Here is a 21,710-nt window from a genome sequence, read left to right as displayed (position 1 = left end):
CATGTGTTGTTTTTTTTTTTATTTCTGAAAGTAATGAGTAGGAGCAGGAGCTCAGCTTAGTGCAGAAATTCTGAACTTTCTTTGTGTGATGGATCCCAGTGGTAGTTTGGCGAAACCTATGGACCCCTTCTTAGAATGTTTTTAAATGCAGAAAACAAAATACATAAGATTACAAAGGAAATTAATTATATTGAAATACAGTAATAAAGATATTTTTTAAAACCAGGTTTACAGACCTTAACCTCTGATCTAATGGAAGATAATATTAGCTACCTTTATGTAGTGCCTACTACATGCCAAGCACTGTACTAAGCTCTTTAAAAATTTTATCTCATTTTATCCCCCCAACCACCCTGGGAGGTTGGTGCTATTGCTATCCCCATTTTGAAGATGAAGAAACTGAGGCAAGCAGGTTAAATGACTTGCCTAGGGTTACATAGCTAGTAAAGATCTGAGGCTGTGTTTGAACTGTGTTGACTCCAGATCCAGTATTTTGTTCACTGTGCCACCTAATAGTGGCTAGAAATTAGAAAACCTGAGTTCTAGGCTTAATTTCATCACTTAATAACCATGTGACCTTAGAGAAATTACTTAACATCTATGAGCCTCAGTTTCCTTTTCTGTAAAATGTTCATAATGATAATTGTACTACCCTACTTCATAGAGTTGTAATGAACATTATTAAGAGATATTTGTGAAGATTTGTAGTTAAAAATTATATATATATATACACATGTATGTGTTTGTTTATATATTTGCGTATATATATAGTATGTGTTTATTTCAAAGATTTTTATTTTAGTTGTTTAGCTCTTCCACAGATATAGTTCTTAAACTTTCTATGCTTTTTTAGATAATTTTAATCATGTGTTGGGGACAAAAAACTAAAAAAAGTCACCTTGTCACCAATCTTTTAGTAATGAACCTCTCCTCATTTAGATTGGTCTTTCAGATGATGAACATCAGACTCATACTCACAGGTATTCTATCTTGGTAGACCTGCTATTGCATACATTTCACTGAGTCATCTCCATGATGATGTATGGAGCATAGGATATTAGTAGAGGATATAAATAAAAGTTATTAATAAGATATTTAAGTAATAATTTGAGTACTTTTAGTGTGTTTTTTATCACCTAAATGAGCATCTTTCCATTTGCTTATTTTTATTTAATATCAATTTGATATACATTCATTTTTAACTATTATGATTCATTCTTAATTGAAATTAACACATAAAACTCTTAATGTCTCAGCCACATTCCAATGCTACTGTAACTTTAGCTTATTTCACCACCTGAGAGGCCAAATTAGTTGTGTCTGTGTGATTTGGGCATTACCGATTATTACTTATCAAAATTAAACACCATGGCAGAAATATCAATCTTTTTGTCTTATTTCATACAGCCTCATAAATTCATAAGCAGGATGATGGTGACTATCTAGCCCCCTCTAGTTCCTATGACCTTCCTTTTCCTTCAGTTGGAAAATGTATAGAATTTTTCATGTTTCCCCTTTGTTTCCATTTCTTCCAGCTACCACATTCATTTACATATTTCAGAACCACATTAAAAATTGCTTAATTAGACATAGGGACTATTTACCAACCCTTTTTAGCTTCTTTTAGGAAGCACTGTTAGTTTCCTGGGTCTTAGAGCGTCTTTTGTTACCCTTTTTAGTGTAGGTACTGCCAAAGCAAGTACGTGCAGGAATATAGCAAATACATGCTTTGACCTCTATTGAGGTCAGGCATTTCTACAGGCATTCACATTAGAACTCAGTTCTTCCTGACTCCAAGTTCAGTGCTCTATCCATTGCATCACCTAACTGGCCCAATAGTATAAGTCATATCTACTTTGAGTTTCACCATCTAGTGAGAGTGATTGAACTCCAAGATTTACTTTCCCCATTAGGAATAAGATAAAACTCTTACCTTTGTCTTTACATTTAGGAATGCAGGTGGAGAGATCATCTTCCTTAGTGGGGAAATAAGGATATGGAGAGGAAGAGATGAAATAGATATAAACTACATTGAGTGGGGAAAGGGGTAAGATGGGGAGGGTTGATTATGCTTCCTATAAGTCTTACATGTTATGATGGTGATCTGTTTTTAGACTAAAACAAACAATGTGGAAAAATCACCCAATCGATTATGGCATGACTCTTCTGTTTATGATAAAATAGTCAAAGAAGATATTCTACGACTTAAAAATGAAATTCAAACTTTACAACAGGAAAATGAGGTGATTTTAATCTTTTGTTATATTTTGTTAAGACTTCACAAGTTTGAGATAAGAGAGAAGAACTGAATTTGATGATAGCACTTAGATTTATAAGGCTCTAAGGGTCTATGAACTCGTTAGTTATCTTCCCTTACTCTCTGGCTAGGGAACTAATTTATACTTATAGGGACATAATTGAGTTCAGTTCCAACTTCCCATCTCTTTAGTGGTTTAGCCAAAGTATTATGATTAAATACTTCAGCATAATTCTAAAGTAAATGCAAGTTTTTAAAGCACTACTCTTAACATATAATAAAGAAATAAATTATAAGAAATAAACTTATACTGCTTTGCAGGAAAGCCTCAATTCAAATCATGCATTAAGTGTATAACTACTGCATAAAGAATAATTATTCTCTTAGGTCTTGAATGATACAGAGTTTGGAGAAAACATTGCCCTGCCCTCATAGAACTTATATTGGGAAATAATTCCATGTGTATAAATAACCATAGAGCATCTTAAACAAGCTGCTAAGAGAGATATCTCATTATTTGGATGGTGTTCTGTAAATGTATGTTGTGCAAGGATAAGTGAAGGGTGAAGAATACAGAAGGAAACAAAATTGAACACAATTAATTGCCTTTTCCCTAACTGTTCTTTTCTCTTGTATCCAGGAACTTAAAGCAGCTGAAGAAAAGCTGAAAAATACAAACCGGGATTTATGTAGCCAAATGAGACAAATGGTGCAAGATTTTGATCGTGATAAACAAGAAACAGTGGATAGGTAAATGTGCTATAGGGACCTGATAGCTGTTTTCAGTTTCAAACTATTTTGGTTAAAAAATTGAATGGATAGGCCTCTTTGTGAACATCCACCTTAGCAACCTGTATGTGCAAATGGCCACTTTAATCTCACCTACCAGTGCTACCTATGACCACAAAAGAAGGTATTCCATTTGGAAGTTGATGTTACCCCTTCCTTCTTAGATCCCAGTAAGCAGAGCTCCACATGAAAGCCCTATTCTTTCTCTCTTCAGTGGATGAGAGAGATAGAAGACTCTGGACATTGAGATTATGACACAAGAGTAAGATGTGTTCCTGACATTCCCAGTTGGAATTTACCATACTTTTCCTATAGAAACAATTTTATTATTTCAATAATTCCTTACATTTGTATAGCATTACAGTTTAGAGATAGAACCAGGACTGAGAGGTCTTTTGAGTTCTAGTCTAGTCTTTTTTTTTTTATTGCTTGTCATTTTAATGAAAGAAAAATAGACCTACCCTTAATTGTAACTAACTTACGTTAGAGGGAAAGGCTCCAAAAGGAAAAAATAACTTTTTTAAGTTTGGTAGGAATATTTTAGGTTTTTGAAGGCTAAGAAGGAATTTAGATAATTGCTTTTCATTGCTAGGTGTGAGAGAACTTTTCAACAACACCATGACGCTATGAAGAACCAAATACGTGAGAGCCTTTTAGCAAAGCATGCTTTAGAAAAACAACAGCTCTTAGAAGTTTATGAATCAAATCGTTTGCAACTTAGGTAAGGAAAACAAAAATTTGCTGTCTTTTATAACTATACACCAAAGCTGCTATTACTTCTTAACAAATGAAGATAAAAATAAAGAAATGTTATAATTGATTTTTGTGAATGAAACCTTTTCTTTTCTATTTGTGTGTATTAAGAACTGACTTAGATAAGGTGAATAAAGAGATGGCAGCTGTACAAGAATGCTACCTGGCAGTTTGCAAAGAAAAAGACAACCTGGAGACTACCATAAGGAAGTCTGTTGAGAAAGAGCAGCAGACTAAGGAAGAGATGGTATGGTATAAATTAATGCTGTGTTTTTGTCATAGTTCTCATTATGGGAACTCAAGAATATTTTTATTCAAATTCTTACTTTCCCATGGGAAGAGGAAAGTATATGTAGAGCTCATTTTGTTCCCTGCTGAACTTTAATGATATGTATTTCAACAGAATATTGGAAGTAAAGCATTAAATCCATTTAAACAATGGAAAATTGGGTCTATTTATAATAAAATTATCCTTTTATACAAGTTTTTTCTTAGGAGAAAAAGTCCCAAAAATAGGTGAATGGTGGTTGTCAGATTTTCTGACCATGGGTACTTCAGGCCAGGAGACTTCATGGACCATTATTTTGGACCCTTCAGTAGACCATCTAGAATTCCTACCTGCTTTCTGCTTGCCATTGCTTAAAAACCATCTTTAGAGGGCCTTGGAATACTCTACACTCTGACCTTTAGATTTTTTTTTCACTGCAGGGGGAAGGGAAAGAGGTATAAGCCCAGGCTGTCATCAGTAGATGTGATAAGAATTATGAATAAGGAATTATGAAAAAGGAAGTGATAGTAAAATATTAATTATGACCTTCAGAAAGCCTTTATACAATCTGTTCTCCTATTCTCTCCCTTTCCGTTCTTGTGGATGAGTTGGTTTATCTTGGGCTAGAGCTAGGGGGATGATAGAGTCTTGTTATATCAGCTTTTTTTATCCAAGCTGGTAGCAGAACAACAGTAACTCTCCTCTTGATGCTCTCCAGTTGTTCTTGGTTAGTTTCAAGCAATAAATTCATCAGATGAAATGACATCCCCTTTTCCCCTCCCTGCAATAACCTGAGGATCTCATTCAGACAGCAGTCTATTGCATCCTTGCATTTTTGAACCAACCTGCAGAGTTCACTTTGAGAACCTGGTGTGTTTTGTTCAAAGTTTGAACAGATGCCATCTGGAGGGATTTTGGGCTTATGAAGCTATGTTAAGGCAAATTATTGGTATGGCAACTTCAAAAAGAATGTCTAATGAGCAAGTTAGAAATTCTGGTTTATAGTTTGGTGGCTTTTAAAATAAAGATGAATACATTGAAGAATATAATGTGTATACAATATGTGGTAAATAAATGACTTTCAAAATTAACTTATTTTAATTGGCATTGGCTCTTTGAAAGTTAAAATGATGTCTTCAGTCACTTGGAAACTAGAGACTTAAGCTTTTAGATCTGTTTTGAAAATTAAAATGGGAAGATGATCTCTAGTTTGCTTATTTTTTGGAGCATAACAGCTGGCAAATGTGCAGGAGTGATTTTTTTTTTTAATTCTTTTCCCAGGAGTTTTTTTTTTTTATTTATTTGTTGAAAGAGGAGGAACATCTAATTTATTATAAAATTTGGTCTTTCAGTGGATCAGTTGCTGATAAGTAACATTTTTTTGATAGGCTACGTGTTCGTGCATTCAGGCCTGCACACTTCTGCTCAAGTAATAACAGGTGTTAGTTCTTTAAAAACTGCAGGCAAATCTCCATTTTAATTAATTTAAGTGGCTAGCTAAAAAACATTGTAGGTGGATTCTTGTAGCTATATTTTGCTATAAATAACGTTTCCAGTTTTAAGAGTTAGGGATTTGGTTCAACAAACATGCACTGAGTACCTTTAAGTGAAAAGCTTGTGGGCAATATGAAGTTGAATGAAATACAGCTTCTATCTCAAGGGGCTTGCCAATCACTGACCATAATTCCAGAGGATTTACAGTGAAGATTGTTAATCCCTGTCCTGAAAGAAAGGTTGGACTAAATATGCATAATAGGACATATGTTTTTGAACGTGGCCAGTGTAGGAATTTATTTTACTTGATGTATTTGTTACAAAGTTATTTTTCTTCTAGGAAGTGGATAGAAGTGGGAGGAAAAATATAAATGGTCCTTAATTGATAAACATTTAAAAATTTTAATTTTAAAGTTTTAAAAATTAGCTGGGAGGATACTATAAGGCAGAATATAGTGAGTGACATAAGAGATAAAAAAGTTCCTTGGAAGTTTAGGGAAAAGACTTGGCATTGCAAGAGGTGATAGAGATTAGGGAAGTTTTCATAGAAAGTGGCATTTAAGCTGGGGGTTGAATAATAGGAAGACTTCTGATGAAGAAAAGGAGTAGGGCATGAGAAAGAGAACAGCAAAAGTGTAAAGCATTTTTGGGAAATTATAGCTACTCAGGGGCAGCTAGGTGGTGCAGTGGATAAAGCTCTGGCCTTGGAGCCAGGAGGATCTGAGTCCAAATCCAGCCTAGACACTTGACACTTACTAACTGTGTGACCCTGGGTAAGTCACTTAATCCCGATTGCCTCACCAAAAAAAAAAAGAAAGAAAGAAATTATGGATACTCCACTTTGGCTTTAGGGTAGCGTATGTAATAGTGTGAGGGCTGAGCATTTTTTAGGGCTGCTTTCTACCTTTGGTGTCCACCTGTTTCACCTCTCACCTGTGGCTCCAAGAGGCTATGGCATAGGCAACGGCCACACTCTAGTCAACCATTTTGGCAGACAGGCTAAACCAGGTTGAGGGTAACTGAGGAGTCTCAAATCCGTTGGTGAGTTAAGGGGATGTCTACCCCAAGCATGTGAAGACTTCCCCTGGTGGAATGGGTGGATGAGAACAGTTTGTTGCATCAGGCACTGTGGAGAGCTAAGGGCTTGGTGGGATGTAGAAGATGCCAAGGTCATCTGCTGCATCTTGAGACATCACCTGTAGTCGACACTGTCCTGCCATTGGACTACGATGACTCTGGAGGAGAAAGTGAGGCTGATAACTTTGTGCAACTCTGCCTCACTTAAATCCAATTTGTGCAGGAATCAAAAGACATCACTCATACCATTTTACCATTTTTACATATCTCAAAGTCCTGTGGTGACAAGCAAGTCACAAAGCAGCAGGTGCGGATACCACAATCCTACACACAGGTGGCCCAGGCCATAGGGTTGTCTGCTCACTGGAAGCAACAGTGGGATTTGGCAGCTCCTTGGGCATCTGATCAGTGTTTTAAGGATTCTACTGCTTACCTCCTGGTGTGAGGAAGGGGCTAGAAAAGGTGCCCTAAAAATTGTCTGCATACCCAACCCTGGCCTGATTACTGCAGTAGGCGGAGATCCCACCCTTTGGCTGAAACACAAAAAATATGTACAAAAACCTCTGCAAAAACGATTCCATTCATCAGCATAGGTAATGGAGAAGGGGACCAAAGCCACACATACCTTGGGGCAGAATATTGAGAGCCTTGAATGTTATGAATTTTGTCCAAACTTTGGCTTTTATTCTTCATCCATGAAAGGTCTTTGAAAAAAGGAGTGATATGGACAGAATAGCGCTTGAGAGTATTATTTTGTCAGTGGTATATAAGATATATTTGGTTTTCACAAGGAGATAGTCCCACCCTTTACCAACCTCCAAAATCCTGGATCATTTTATGTTGTATTTTGTTTGGCTTTCTGATATCTGGGTGAATTTTCCTGATGGAGGTAATGAAGGATGTTTAAGACATAAGGTGAGTGGAGTTGAAGAGTGAGTGCTCCTTGGTAATAGAGTATTAGTAAGTTTGTACGGGGCATCTGCCGCTCAATGCTCCCCTCTCCCTCTCTACCAACAATATAAGTAAACTCCACTGTCATGTATTTTATAGAGAAATAGGTTACAATGAACCAGGGGTTGGAATAGCATTTAACCTATAGAATTACCATATTTATTTACTTATTTTTGCCTCCTTTTCATGTTTCTTCCTCTTTGCCACCTATGAACATTTTTTAAGAAGACACAAAGTGTCTCTATAGTTTAATTCCCTTTTCCTCCAGGCTGTTTCTTCCTAGCATTCTGCTTTTGAGAAATAGCTAAAATAACCAAAGGAGGAATCTCCTTAGGTTTTTTAGAACCTTTAGTTTTAGTTGAGGTGGAAAATGTGAAACACAAACTATACTGGGGAGAGGGAAGGAATAAGGGAAGGAAGGGGTGTTGGCTATGGTAAATATGGTACCTGTAAAGTTGTTAGGACCAAATCAATGATACCAAGTACTCTGGGCCATCCAAAATTATTTATTTTATAAAACTTTTTTTTTTATAAGAGTCTTCACTGCACATGTGACTTATTTATAGGGCTGAGTGTTTCTCTTTTAATGCAGCAACCTAAGATTTTGTCCTGCAAATGTTTACAATGACAACAGACTTCTAAAAGATTTAGGATAAGTGAGTTAGAACTTGCGCAAATTATGACCCTCTAATACCATTATGTCCTGAATACAGTTAGCTTAATAAGTTTAACTTATAGAGTGACAGTGTTGTGTTAAGTTATTTGCTTGGATTTTGCTTAGCTCAAGAAACAGCTATTAGAAGAAAAGGAGGAGGATCTAAGCAAACTCAAGGTAAACCTTGAAGAAAAACTCAAATGTACCATTACAGCGGCAAAGAGCCAGTGGCTGAAAGAAAAAGAAACTGATGTTAAACAGCAAATTGAAAATGAAGTAATCTTAGCCAAAATACAGTGGGAGAACGAACAGAAAGAGGTCTGGGCTTTAATATATCTGTTCAATTGCTATGTTAAAAAATGTACTGTTGAATGATCTATTTAGACTAACCTTCCTAAAACAGACGTGGGACTTTGTTTGCCAAGTATATAAATATTCAACTAAATTTAATTCTTAGAGCCAGGATACTAGCATAGTTCTCTGAGTTGAAGAGAACTGTGATAATTGTTGTATTATTTAATCACATTAGTCCTATTTTGTCCTTTTCTTCTATCAAGATTTCTTAATCTCACTTAGATAACAGCTAGGCTTAACCCCTTTTAGACCACTGAACATGAACCAGTGGCCTAGATTTAACACAGGAAGTGCTTCTGGTAATTATAGACTAATATTCATATTTTATCTCAGTATTCAATATTAAAGGTGATAGAAAAGGTAGACAGACCAATAACTATGATATAGTAAATATTAAATGTCATGAGGGGTACAAAAAGGGCTCTGAGCAGAAGTTGGAAATATTTCAGGCTGGGACTGAGACTAGGGGAGGGAGATCACAAAAAACTTTTATGGAGATGGTATTTTAATTGTCCCTTGAGAGGGATGGGAAAGAATTGGGTGGGTGAAATTGGGTTGGGGGGTAGTGGTGGTAGTGGAAGGAGCATTTTAGGTATAGGGAACAGCTTCAGTTCAGGTAAGGCACAGAGGTGGAAATTCACAGAGTATAATAAAGGAGTAGCAAGTACTTCCATTTGACTATAGTATAAAGTGCATATAGTTGGGGGTGGAGTAAATAGGTTGGGGTAAAATGGTGGGGAGGGGCTTGAATGCTAGGTGAAGAAGTTTAGGCTTATTCTATAGATCTGAGGTATCACACATGCAGACCAAAACTCCCAAGTGCAGCTAGAACCAAATTAAAATATAATTGGGAAATATTTAACAAATAAAAATACAATAGACCATAATGTTAAAATGTGGTTTTTAAGTCAATTTGCAGCCCCAAGGATCCTAGATATAGTTTAATAGTCCCAGTTGATATTTGTTTGACACCACTGCTGTAGATTAATGGAAAAGTACTGGAGGTTTTTTTTTACATACTGGATCTAGTAGTTCTTTTTCAAAGGGGTTAGGGCCAGCTCTAAACATAGGATACACCTACATGGTGTGCCTTGAGAGGCACAAAAGCCTCCTCTTGCTCTTATCTCTTCCCATCCCTGTACCATCATCCTTCCCCTCCCCCCTACTCCTTCCTGATGTTGGGAACTGAAATTACTACCATAATTACTACCATTAGTCACTCTTTTAGGGTAAGATATTAAAGGACCTTGTTAAAATAAAAATGTTATTTTTCTCTCCATTATCACTTAGTTCCATTTAGTTTATAAAGTTAGTTAGCTAGACACCTGAAAAAAGCAGTAGGGTCTTACTGGGTAGGGTCAGCAAAGGTCCTAAATATGAGCAAAAACTAAGTGAGAGGTGGAAAAGGGGAAAGGGGCGATTCAGAGATTGGAACAAACTAGAACTAGCTTTGCTTAGGATTGGCCTTAATGAGGTCCTTACCACGGGACCATATTATTATAAGTGTAGCGATTTTGTAACAAGGCTCTTTTGTTTACCCTAATGAGGCCCCTTGGATGAGTTTAGTGAAGCACATCTACTACTCAGTTAGTGGAATTCCACACCAACAAGTGTGAAAAGAATCCTTTTGTAGCTGGTAGTAAACACATCATTCACAGCAAAAGATTTCCACATTCTACCGTGCCACCTTTGCAGTATCATCATAGCAAGCATAACAACCTTGCAAAGGATTAAATTATTCTCAAGTTTTATTAAAAAAAAAAAAAGACAGAAGAGTCTTGTATAAATTCTGGTCTGATAGTAATAGCAACTAGCCCCGGGGTCACTAGATAGTTTTTATTTCCTTCTTTGCTACCAGTGATATGTGGGATCTTGGGCCAGTCACTTAGCTTAATCTCCCTGCAACCTCAAGTATTTCATCTGTGAGATTGAGGGAGTTGGATTAGATGGGCTTTAGGTCTCTCTAGGATAGATTAGTTTCATTGTCCATTAAAGCCTAAGTTAATGCCTCAGTGTGATTTAGAGATAACCTTAGGTTCTTGAAGGCTTTGCCAGTAGCGCACAAGCTCTAGCAATTCCTACTAAACGGAAAGGGCTAAGAGTAGAGGCCTTGTGATAGACTAGACTCCCTGTCTGTCATTCAAGAGCCAACCCAAGTTCACATAGTCTCATCACTTGAATTGTTGAACACCCATAAATGAACTCATAGGTTAAACTCATCCAAGAGGGCCCATTAAACTACAAATCTGCTGACATTTTTTGGCTATGACAATTTATGAAGTGCCATCTACCAAAACAAAGAAGGGTTGTGATCTTTGGTATACCAACAAAGCTATGAATTTTAGAAGTAAGATAAGGTCAAAGAGTAATTTTCAGAATGTTTCTAAGACTATATCTTCATTGGTTAAATTCCTAACCCATGTGTAATCATTGTCTAGGATGGTTTTCAAATGTATTAGTTGTGGTTGTTCCTTTGGCTGACAAATATGAACCCTGGCTCTTACTTATTTGAGGATTTTTCTTTTCTAAAATTTTTCTTTCAAAAACATAGATCAAAGACAAAGTTATTCAGCAGTTAGAAAGGGAGTGGCGGTTTAAACTGGATCAAACTATAAAAGAAATGAAAAAGAAGACTTTTGATTGTGGCATCCAAACTGACCAAATAATCACCCCAGATGTAATTTCCAAGAAAGAGATGGAAGCAATGATTGAAGAGCAGCAATGGAAGATTCAGCAAGATGTGCTGCAAGAGAAGGAAACAGCCATTAAAGAGGCTCTGAAAAAACGAGAAAAAGAGATGGAGGCCCAATACCATGAAAATATTACCAAACAGGTAATAAGCAGATGATAAAGTTCTTCATTGTGTTATAACATTTTAGAACTTTTTGCATTGTTAAATATTGCTAGAGACTTAAAGATAAGTGAATTTATTAAGGTTGGACCACTTTGTGGTCCACTTCTAGGATAAAATCATATCGTATGGTTTCTGACTTTTTTAGCTGTTGTAAAATTATGCCTTCATTATTTTGTTTTTATAGTTTATTAATAACCAATGAGTGATATATAGTAGGTCCTTAATAGATGCTTGTTGTAGAGGCAGCGTGGTGTGGTGGACAGAGAGTTGCCCTTGAAACCCTGAAGACCTGATCTAAAGTATGTATAAAAAGCAGTTGTAGAGAAGGTACCAGCTTTCATTGATAGAAGAGTTTCTTTACCCTTTAACTATTAAATGTAATGTCCTTTCCTTAGAATGGACTTCATCCTCCTTGACCTCTTTACAGTTTTTGATACCAGTTAACCTTCCGTCCTCCCTTGGTATCCTTTGACATTGCTGTCTCTTGGTTCTTGTATGAGTGTTCTATCTTACTCTTTGCAGGATCATCATCTATCACCTTAAGTGTGGATTCACTCCAAGAGTCTATCCATCCAGTATTCTCTTCTCTTCTTTTCTCACCTTCTGTCTCCCTTACTGGTCTCATTTGCTTTCATGAATTCAATTATCATCACATAGATCCCAAATCTCTATATCCAGCTACTAAACTCCAGTCCCACATATCTAAGTGCCTTCCAGATAGCTCTACAAATATATCTCATTGGCACTTCGAATTTGATGTGTTCAAGATAAAATTGTCTTACTTCTTATCTCTGTTGAGTGGGCACACCATCTTCCCAGTCATTCAGTTTCATAACCCTGGAATTGTCCTTGACTCTTCTCTCTCTTGCACTGTCTCTCCTCCCACACCCCGAATATAAAATCAATAGTCAAGTCTTGTTGATTCTTGCTAGACAATATTTCTTGTATCTTTCTCCTTTTCTGCACTTCTTAAAATCGTTATTTAGGCTTCCAGCATTTCTCATCTCTAATTTAATAGCCTTGGTATTAGTCTCTTTGCCTCTGATCCATCTTCCACACAGTTGTCAAGATAATCTTCCTAAGACCCCTGCCTGCTCAAAAACATTCAGTGGCTTCCTATTCACTCTGGTATAAGGGACAAATTGCTTAGCCTAGCATTCAAGGTCTTTCATAATCTGGTTCTAATCTGATTTTATGTTACTCCTATTCTTGCATTTACATTTCATCCATATTGGACTCATTTACTTTGAATTCTTTGAACTCTGCATTCCATCTTTCTTCAAGGCTTATCTCAAATACCACTTCCTCTGAGCCTTCCCTGATTCTGCTTCCTTCCTCCTTCATCTCTAATGAAATTGTTAGTGTTCTTATCCTCCTCAAATTATGTCAGGTCATACTTATCTGTGTTCATGTATTGGACCTTAGTAGAATGTAAACTTTTTTTGGCAGTATTTGTTATGTCTCCAGCACATTATAAGAGTTAGGTGCTTAGTAAATGTTTGAGCTGAACAAAATTTAATGTTTTTTAGCCCTCTGCTTTTAAATTGTGTCCTCATCCAGCTGTGAAGATCTCTATGTAATAATATCACCTGCAAATATTAACAGGCTAACTATTTCTAACCTCTGATATGTTTCTTTGATTTCAAAATTTGTTTATTGACATATTTTGTTTTTATGTTATCTTTATTTCCTAATACATCCTTTCCTCCCCTACCTAGAAAGCCATCTCTTATAACAAAAAAATTTTTCAAAGGGGATAGGGGAAAGCAGGTAAAGTTGGGTAGTAACCTAGCACATTAACCAAATCTTATAGTGGTATGGAGTATTTCTCACCTGTGGCCTCCCACTACTGCAAAGAAAGAAGGGGAGTACATTTTCATGTCTCTTCTTTGGGGGTCAGACTTGGTCATTATAATTACACAGTGTTTGGTTTTTCTTTTTGTCCTTTCCATTGGCATTGTTTTTTGCTTTTCTTATTTTACTTTGCATCCTTTTTATTTGTCATTCCATGTTTATTTGTGTTCAACATGTTCTTCTGAGCAATAATATTCTATTACATTCATGTACCATAATTTATTACTTTATTCCAGTCTGATAAAGAGGTTTTTCCTCAACAAACTCACCTCTCTTTGTATACCCATGATCTTACTTATTCACATTTTATCCAGGAGATTGTACCGTTGTCAACTTTTCTTTTTCTGTAATCTTCTGTTTCTATCTGCTGGTTCCTTCATTGATGTCTACTAACATACCTATTACCTCTGGCCCTAAATAGCCTCACTAGATTTTGCCATCCCTGCTATCATCCTTTATTTTTAATTCCTTTCTCAGCCAAGCTCCTTGGGAAAAAGTCATAGGTTCCCCTTCTTCCTGTCTTCTCTTGTCCTCTCTGCTGCATTAGGTGCTCTCAGTTACTGTTTCCTCCTTTATATTTATTCTTCTTGAAGTGTTTGTGACATTTTTCTCTTCTAGTTCTCTACCTACCTCTCTTACTGCTCCTTCTCAGTCTTCTTTGCTGGGTCTTTATCCAGTCACACCCACTAACCATGGTGTATCCCTTAAGGTTCTGTCCTTGGCCCTCTTTGTTCCCTCTATGTTAACTATTGATGATCTCATCAGTTGCCTCTCTGTGCAGGTGGTACTCTCTATACATCTAGCCTAAACTTGATCTCTCGAGCTTGCCAACTGCCTTTTAGACATCTCTAGTAGGCACCTCAAATTCAACAAGTCCAAAACAGGACTCATTGTTTTTTCCCTAAAACCCTCACTTAATAGCTAATAGTAGCTAACAATAATAATAATAATAATAATAACACTAGCTAACAATAATATAATAATAGCTAACATTTACACAGTGCTTATTACGTGCCAGGCACTGTGCTAAGCACTTTACAATTATTCTCTTATTGGATCCTCACAACAACCCTGGGAAGTAGATGCTGTTATTATCCCCATTTTACCAATGAGGAAACTGAAGCACAGAGGTAAAGTGACTTACCCAGGATCACAGAGCTAGTAAATGTTTGAGGTTAAATTTGAACTCAGGTCTTTCTGACTCTAGACTTTGTGTTTTATCCTTTGTACCACCTAACTGATCCCTTTTTTTCAATTTTCCTGATATTGTTGAGAGCACCACTATTCTTCCATTTGTCCAGGTGTACAACCTCAGTATCATTTGCATGTATCCAACTTGTTCTCAAGTATCATTATTTCTGTCTTCATAATATCCTTTTTTTTCCTTGTACATGGCCACCACTTAGTACAGGCCTTCATCACCTCACCGGGACTATTACAGTAGTCTTCTAATTAGTTTCTTTGCTTTGTCTCTCCCAATTCTAATCCATCCTCTTCTTAGCTGCCAGAGTCATTTCTTAAAGCACATATACGAACATGTCACTACCCCTCCTTAGTGAGATCCAGTGGATTCCATGTTGCCTACAGAATCAAATAGAAATTCTCCTTTTGGCATTTAAAAGCCTTTCAAAACCTGGCCCTTTCCTACTTTTCCAATCTCACCCTTTATTCTCTCCATGGCAAGCAGGCAGGCAGGAGAACAGTAGACATTTATTAAGCACCTACTCTGTGTTGGGCCCTGTGCTGAGCACTGGGTAGACAAAGAAAGGTAAAAAGATAGTCTCTGCTCTCGAAGAGATCACAGTCTTGGGAGTAGATGGCATGCAGATGACTATACATATGTAAACTATACACAAGATAAATGTCCCAGGGCCTCAGACATCCTTCTCTATCTCCCAACTCTGTACCTCTGCACTACCTATTCCCAGAACTTAGCTTATCTAATCTGTAGCCAGGGACAGTGTCCTCAAGTCTTGAGAGGTAGTCACTGCCCTTGCCCTCAGGGAGCATTTCATCCAAATCTGGGTGAAATTCTGGCTCAGGAAAATACCTGCCCATCTCTGTACTTCAGGTTAGTGGAAAAGTTAAACTAGATGGTCTCTAAGGTAAGGTACCTTACAGCTTAAAAGTGGGGTCTTATGAAGTCAGAGTGCTTTCCAGCTGTCAGATGGTACAGTGTCTGCAGTGTGGTGTCATGGAGGCAGCCCTGGAACGAAGCTAGAGGCCTGGGGTTTGAGCTCTGGCTCTGCTACTTCCTGCCTTTGGTGGGAGCCTGGGGAATCGTGGGCAAATCATCTTATCGCTTTTAGCCATTGTCTTCATATATAACATAAATGAAGAGATTGGACTAGGTAATCTTCTTGGCCTCTTTTGACTCTAAATCCTATCAGTTTAAAATATAATTCATATCTTTACTTGCTACTCAGAGCTATCTATACTCACATGCTACCTTACTGTTTGAGAGTCACAATCTTACCCTCTGAATTGGAAATGTTGCTATATAAAATAGAGATGTGGTCCCAACCCAGCCCAAAAGACTAGATTGACTGGGCAACTTTGCTTCTGGTATATCTTTGTGCCTTCCAGGAAAGTCTCTTGGTATCTAGAAAATGAAATATTGACTGTAACAGTTATGGTGTGTGTAAATGGCCCTTTGTTCTTTAAGGCCTTCTAAAATAAAATCTAAAAAATTTATTGAGTGCCTTCAATGTAGGGAAGGGCCTCCTGGACAATGTGAGAACTTCAAAGCCAATTAGATATTTCAGCCTTTGGCTCTCCCAGTTTTTTAAAGATGCTCTTGGATCATTGTGATAACTAGTTGGTCCACTCTATTGATTGAAGAGTCTTCTCTTTACATGTTTCTTTCATATGGCCTTACAGGTAGAAGTAGCTGTGTTAAATGCTCGTTCTCGATGGCTGCAAGAACTTCCTGAGCTTGCGGAGTACAGAGCCAACCTAAAGGCTGAACAGATGAAATGGGAGGCAGAACATGAGGTTTCTGTGGCCAAAAAGGTACTAACTACCCTCTCAGCAGGAGAACTTGAGAGAGTCTTCTTTTCCATTCCCTTCTATCAAGAGAATGACTACTAAGGAAAGACCTATCTTATACCCTCATATAATGATTCAGTCCAGTGTTTCCCAAGCTTCATAATTAGGAATATCTTCCTGACTGCTGAATTTAATCCCATTTGTTGCGGTTGAATCTGATTCTCTCTTGTTCTCTCTTTAGGAGAAGCTAAAAAACAACTACTTCCTGTCATCCATACATTATCCCTTTGTATATTAGAAGATTATCTTCAGTTTTGTCTCAGCTACCTTCTTTCCTACCGACTAAAAAAGACAATTTATTTTCCAAAGCTTTCATTACATTACCTACTTCTTAGGGTTGTTGAGAATCAAATAAGTACATTAAAGTACTATGGAACTATGAAGTACTGTGTAAATATAAGCTGCTGTCATTATGATGGTGGTAATGATTGTAGGGGGCAGCTAGGTGGCACAATGGAAAAAGTGCCAGGCATGGAGTTAGGAAGATCTGAGTTCAAATCTGACCTCAGACACTTCCCAGCTGTATGACCCTGGGAAAGTCACTTAACCCTATAAAATGAATTGGAGAAGGAAATGGCAAACCATTCCACTATCTTTGCCAAGAAAACCCCAGATGGGGTCATAAAGAGTTGGACATGACTGAAACAGTTGTATAACAAACAGGAAAAAAAAGTTTGTAGAGTTCTTATGTGGTCGCTATGTTTTCTAACATTCAGGGGCTCAACTCTAGGCTTTACCAATAAGATTTTGACTGCTGTTGAAAAGAGAGATTTTTTTATTTTTCTTCTTGGCTAAGTATCCCAATATTAGGTTTTAATCTGCCATGTTTATGTGAAAAAGGCAGTATTTATCCTAAGGACAGGGAATTTTTTTTCCCCCCACTGTTACCTTGAACTTATCCTTTTCAAATTTCATCCTGTTTGTGGCTGCATTCTCTTCCTTTCCAAAGTTGTTTAGAAATCTACTGCCATTCCCCAAGTGCTAGCCATTTTAGCTAATAAAATGAAATTTGAGAGGAATAAATATAAATTCTCCACTTGGATTCAAAACATCAACTGAACAAGTATAGAATGGGAAAACACAAACAGTAGGTTATGTGAAAAAAATCTGGGGGCTTTAGTGGAATGCAAATTCCGTAGAAGTCAACACTATGACCTGGCTGCCAAAATAGCTAACATGAGCTTTGGCTTTATTAATAGAAGGTTAACGTCCAGAATGAGGGAAAAGATAGTTTTATTGTATGTCACCATGGCCAGAATTTCAGTTCGGTTCAGGAGTCACATTTTAGCTTGGATGTTAATAAAGTCAAAATGCAGTCAGAATGGTGTAGACACTCAATAATGATGATAAAGAATGACTGGTTAAAGGAGTTGGGGATGATTAACCTGAAAAAGATGAGTTGGGGGTATTAGGATGCCTTGTCTCAAATATTTGAAGAGCTATCACACAGCAAAGGGATTTAGACTTGTTTTTGCTTAGCCCCAAAGGGCAAAGCTTGATATCTCCTGACTATTGTTGTTTACAGAAACTAGAATGGGTTGCTTCAAGAGGTAATGAGTTTCTAATTGCCTGAGGTCTTTAAATGGAGACTGACTGATTGTCAGGGAGTCATCCTAGTCTGTTAAAGGAAATTAGAAAAGTGAAAAGAGGGCAGTTACCTTTTGGATTGGTACAATTTTAATTTATTCTGCTCTAAAGAGAAAATCTCCTTAAAATCCAGTTGTGTTGCCAGCAAGTAGTTACAAAATATGTATACTATGTTCCCAAATAGTTTTGTAGTTTCCTTACTTCATTAATGAAGTAAAAGAGGACTTTTGAGCTTGTATTTTTTTTTAAAGAAGTTAATCATTTAGAAAAACATTTTTTCTAAAATTTGTTTTGTACATTTTTTTTAGTTTTACATACCTAAAAATTTTTAACATCATGTTATTAAAGAGAGGGCATAACTTATTCTTTGGTGATTTAGGGGAAAAGGAAAAAAAAAAAAACTACAGTATACATTCTACAATAATATTACTCTTTTTTTTTTCCAAAAAATTTTAAGGTTTTTTCCAATTACATGTAAAAACAGTTTTTAACATTCATTTTTTAAAAATTTGAGTTCCAAATTCTCTCCCTCCCCTACTTTCTCCTTGAAAAGGCAAGCAATTTGATATAGATTATACATGTGCAGTCTTATAAAGCAAATCTCTGTATTAGCCATGTTGTAAAAGAAAACAGACCTCAAAAACCCAAAAGAAAAAAAGTATACTTTGATCTGCATTCAGATACCATCAGTTTTTTCTCTAGAGGTGGATAGCATTTTTTATCATAAGTCTTTTGGAATTCACTAGGATCCTTGTTTGCTAAGAATAGCTAAGTCATTTACAGTCAATCATCATACAATATTGCTGTTACTGTGTACAGTTTTTTTCTAGTTCTGCTCCCTTTACTTTCCATCAGTTCATGTAAGCCTTTCTAAGGTTTTCTGAAACCATCTTGAATGATGCCAACCTTAACTATGCTTTCTTTACCATATTTAAACTACATTATATAAATTCACAGACTTTAAAAAAAGTAAATTAACTGATAATGTCAGTTTTTAAATCTTTTAGGTATCACTTGCAGTTTTGGAAGCTAAGGAGAAATGGAAGACAGAGCTTGGAAACAGTGAAGAAAATGTCAAAGAACTTGAAGTAAAGATTTTTTCCCTCCAGAAGGAACTCGAGTTAAAAGAGGAAGAAATCCCTGTGATTGTCCGAGCTAAGCTGGCTAAGTCCCGAAGTGATTGGAACAAAGAAAAACAAGAAGAAATCCATAGAATTCAAGAACAAAATGAAAAAGATTACCGGAAATTTCTAGATGATCATCGAAATAAAATTAATGAGGTGCTTGCAGCAGCAAAGGAAGATTTTATGAAACAAAAAACTGAGCTAATTCTTCAGAAGGAAGCTGAATTACAGGCATGTCTAGAACAGAAGCAAAGAGAGTGGACGATTCAGGAAGGCAAGCAGATCCAGATGGAGATTCACCAGTATGAGGAAGATGTTCTGACTGAAATTGAGCTTCTTGTAGAGGAAATTTATGAAGAGCTTAGTGGAATTGAAAACAAACATCTTTCAAAAACCAAATCTCCGTGTTCTCCAAGACGACTAAATGCCCAGTATTTGGAAAAACTGAGGGCCTGCATACAGATGGCTTTTAGAGGTACACTGTACCGACTTCTAGAAAATAGTAATCCTGAATGGAAAACGGTAAGTTCCAGGGAGCCAAAAATAGCTAGCTATTAAGTATTCAAGGTGGTGACTTTAGAAGTTATATTTATTATTTTTTTCTGTCTCTCCTGTATTGTGAATTAGAATTTGGAGTTTAATAAAAATGATAGGACTTTGTTAATTGTTAATAATTGTTTAAAAGCTTTTTAAAGCTTATCCAAAGGATTGAAGAGTTTGCCACCAAGAATTTCTACTTGTACATAGTGCTTCAGATACTATGCAGACATTTATCCTCTGTCATCTTTTTCCCAGAAAATGTCACTTTTTGTGTGTGTGTGTGCAGCCTAAGCTCTCAGGGGTGAAGTTTATCTTGAATCCCCATTTCATTTTTTAAAACTATCTTCAACAAATATGCTTACACTAAGTTTTAAGATATCTTGGTATGGAAGCATATGCATTGTCCTCAAGAATTTTATAATTTAAAGGAGAAAACAAAATAGCCAACTACATTAAATGATATACATTAATGTAAGTTTGAAATTCGTCAAACTATAAAACATAACCCAACTACAAGGTTTGTAAGTGCATGCATATACATGTAGGGTGATTGAACTCTATTCTTTTGTTCAGCATTATCTATAGGATTTAAGTTTATGTAGATCCAACTTTTATGCCATAAGGAAAGTCTAATAGGGAAATTTTAATTTTAAATTTTAAAACTTTAATAACTTTATAAATAAAAATAACATTTAAAATCTAATTTTAATTGTTTCAAACACAATAGGCAGGAAGGAAGAAGAAATAAGGAACAGCTTTTTATAAGGACTTGGAAGTAGAAGAAGAATATGCATATGTTTACATGCAGAATGTTAGGAAGTTTTCCTGACCAAAGGAAAGATAATGAGAGATGTGATTCATAAGATAGAGTCATTTAGGGGGCAGTTAGGTGTCTCAGTGGATAGAGCACCAGCCCCGGATTCAGGAAGACCTGAGTTCAAATCTGGCCTCAGACACATAACACTTACTAGCTGTGTGACCCTGGGCAAGTCACTTAACCCCACTGCCTAACCAAAAAAAAAAAAAAAAGATGGAGTCATTTGATGAAGGACTTTAAAGCTTAGGATTGGTTTTGACATTGATATCTAATTGCAAAAGCACTGAGCTTCTGGAGTAAGATGATCTGTAACATGAGGGAGTAGAACTAGATGGTCTATAAGTTTCCTTTTAGTTTGAAGGTTCTGAGCCCAGCTCTGCTATAGAACCTTGGGCAAGCCATTTGCTTTACTTTTTCATCTGAAAAATAAGAATAAACCCCTGACCTACCTAATATCAGGATGAAGTGATATAAGTAGAAACATTTTGAAATTAAGTACTATGTGGTTGCAAGATAGTGCTGTTATCTTACCATCTTACCATATATAATAACTAACAATTATTGAACAGATAACCAGAGTTGTGCCCTTTAGAGCCAATAGGAACTTTAGAAATCATCTCATCCAGTCCCTTTATTTTATAGATGAGAACACTGAGACTTAGAGCAGTGAAGGCATTTGGCCAAAGTCACCCCAAATTTAATGGCAGAGACAAACTTAGAACTCAGGTCTCCTGTTTCCCTCCTAGTATAGTATTCCTCTGATGACCATATTTTCCTTATTTCCATAGTCCTCTACCATTTTAATGGGCTGTTTGCATATTTATTGGCCTGTATCTTTCACACTTGCATTACCATTTGGCAGTTTTTGAATCCTCTAAAATGGTGAGGCAAAATGATTTTCCACATAATTATGCTTTATATTGTACTTTATCAACCTTTGCCACTTTGGTCAGTCAGTCAACAAACATTTAAGTAGTTACTAAGGCTTGAACTAAATATCTTAACCATTCATTTCCTCAGACTACACACTTCTCATAAACCATTTCTCCACCCCTCCTCAGCAACACACAAAGATGGTTATTCCCTTGATTTTGCCATCATCCATACCACTTTTGTGTTCAAGAATTCTGAAATCCTCTTCTCTGGCCATAATCTATTGGCTTTTCACCTCTGCTTTTGCCTTCCCTTACAGAACCCTAATCCTCATCCACAATGTGTCTTCCATCCCTTGACCCCTCTGTTCTTTGTCCTTCTTCTGCACTAACCATTCTTCTTCTCCCTATCGTGA

At 36.5% G+C, this 21,710-nt stretch overlaps 1 protein-coding gene across 5 annotated transcripts in view; it reads left to right on the top strand.

Moving 5' to 3' along the window:
- Window positions 1–21,710, top strand: part of CEP152 (centrosomal protein 152) — an 89,594-nt gene that overhangs the window by 49,170 nt on the left and 18,714 nt on the right. For 4 of the 5 annotated variants that reach the window (XM_027860930.1, XM_027860928.1, XM_027860929.1 and 1 more), the window contains 8 exons: window positions 2,115–2,243; window positions 2,898–3,007; window positions 3,639–3,767; window positions 3,911–4,046; window positions 8,371–8,562; window positions 11,150–11,431; window positions 16,187–16,318; window positions 18,949–19,587. In XM_027860930.1, the coding sequence (XP_027716731.1) occupies window positions 2,115–2,243; window positions 2,898–3,007; window positions 3,639–3,767; window positions 3,911–4,046; window positions 8,371–8,562; window positions 11,150–11,431; window positions 16,187–16,318; window positions 18,949–19,587 (1,749 nt within the window). The remainder of the gene's footprint in view (window positions 1–2,114; window positions 2,244–2,897; window positions 3,008–3,638; window positions 3,768–3,910; window positions 4,047–8,370; window positions 8,563–11,149; window positions 11,432–16,186; window positions 16,319–18,948; window positions 19,588–21,710) is intronic. The other variant, XM_027860931.1, reaches the window with a different exon arrangement.

Source organism: Vombatus ursinus, unplaced genomic scaffold (assembly GCF_900497805.2).
Source record: "Vombatus ursinus unplaced genomic scaffold, bare-nosed wombat genome assembly UNPS02014335.1, whole genome shotgun sequence".
Classification (NCBI taxonomy): domain Eukaryota; kingdom Metazoa; phylum Chordata; class Mammalia; order Diprotodontia; family Vombatidae; genus Vombatus; species Vombatus ursinus.
The sequence above is the reverse complement of the archived record's forward strand: the minus strand, read 5'-3'. Positions and strand labels throughout refer to the sequence as shown.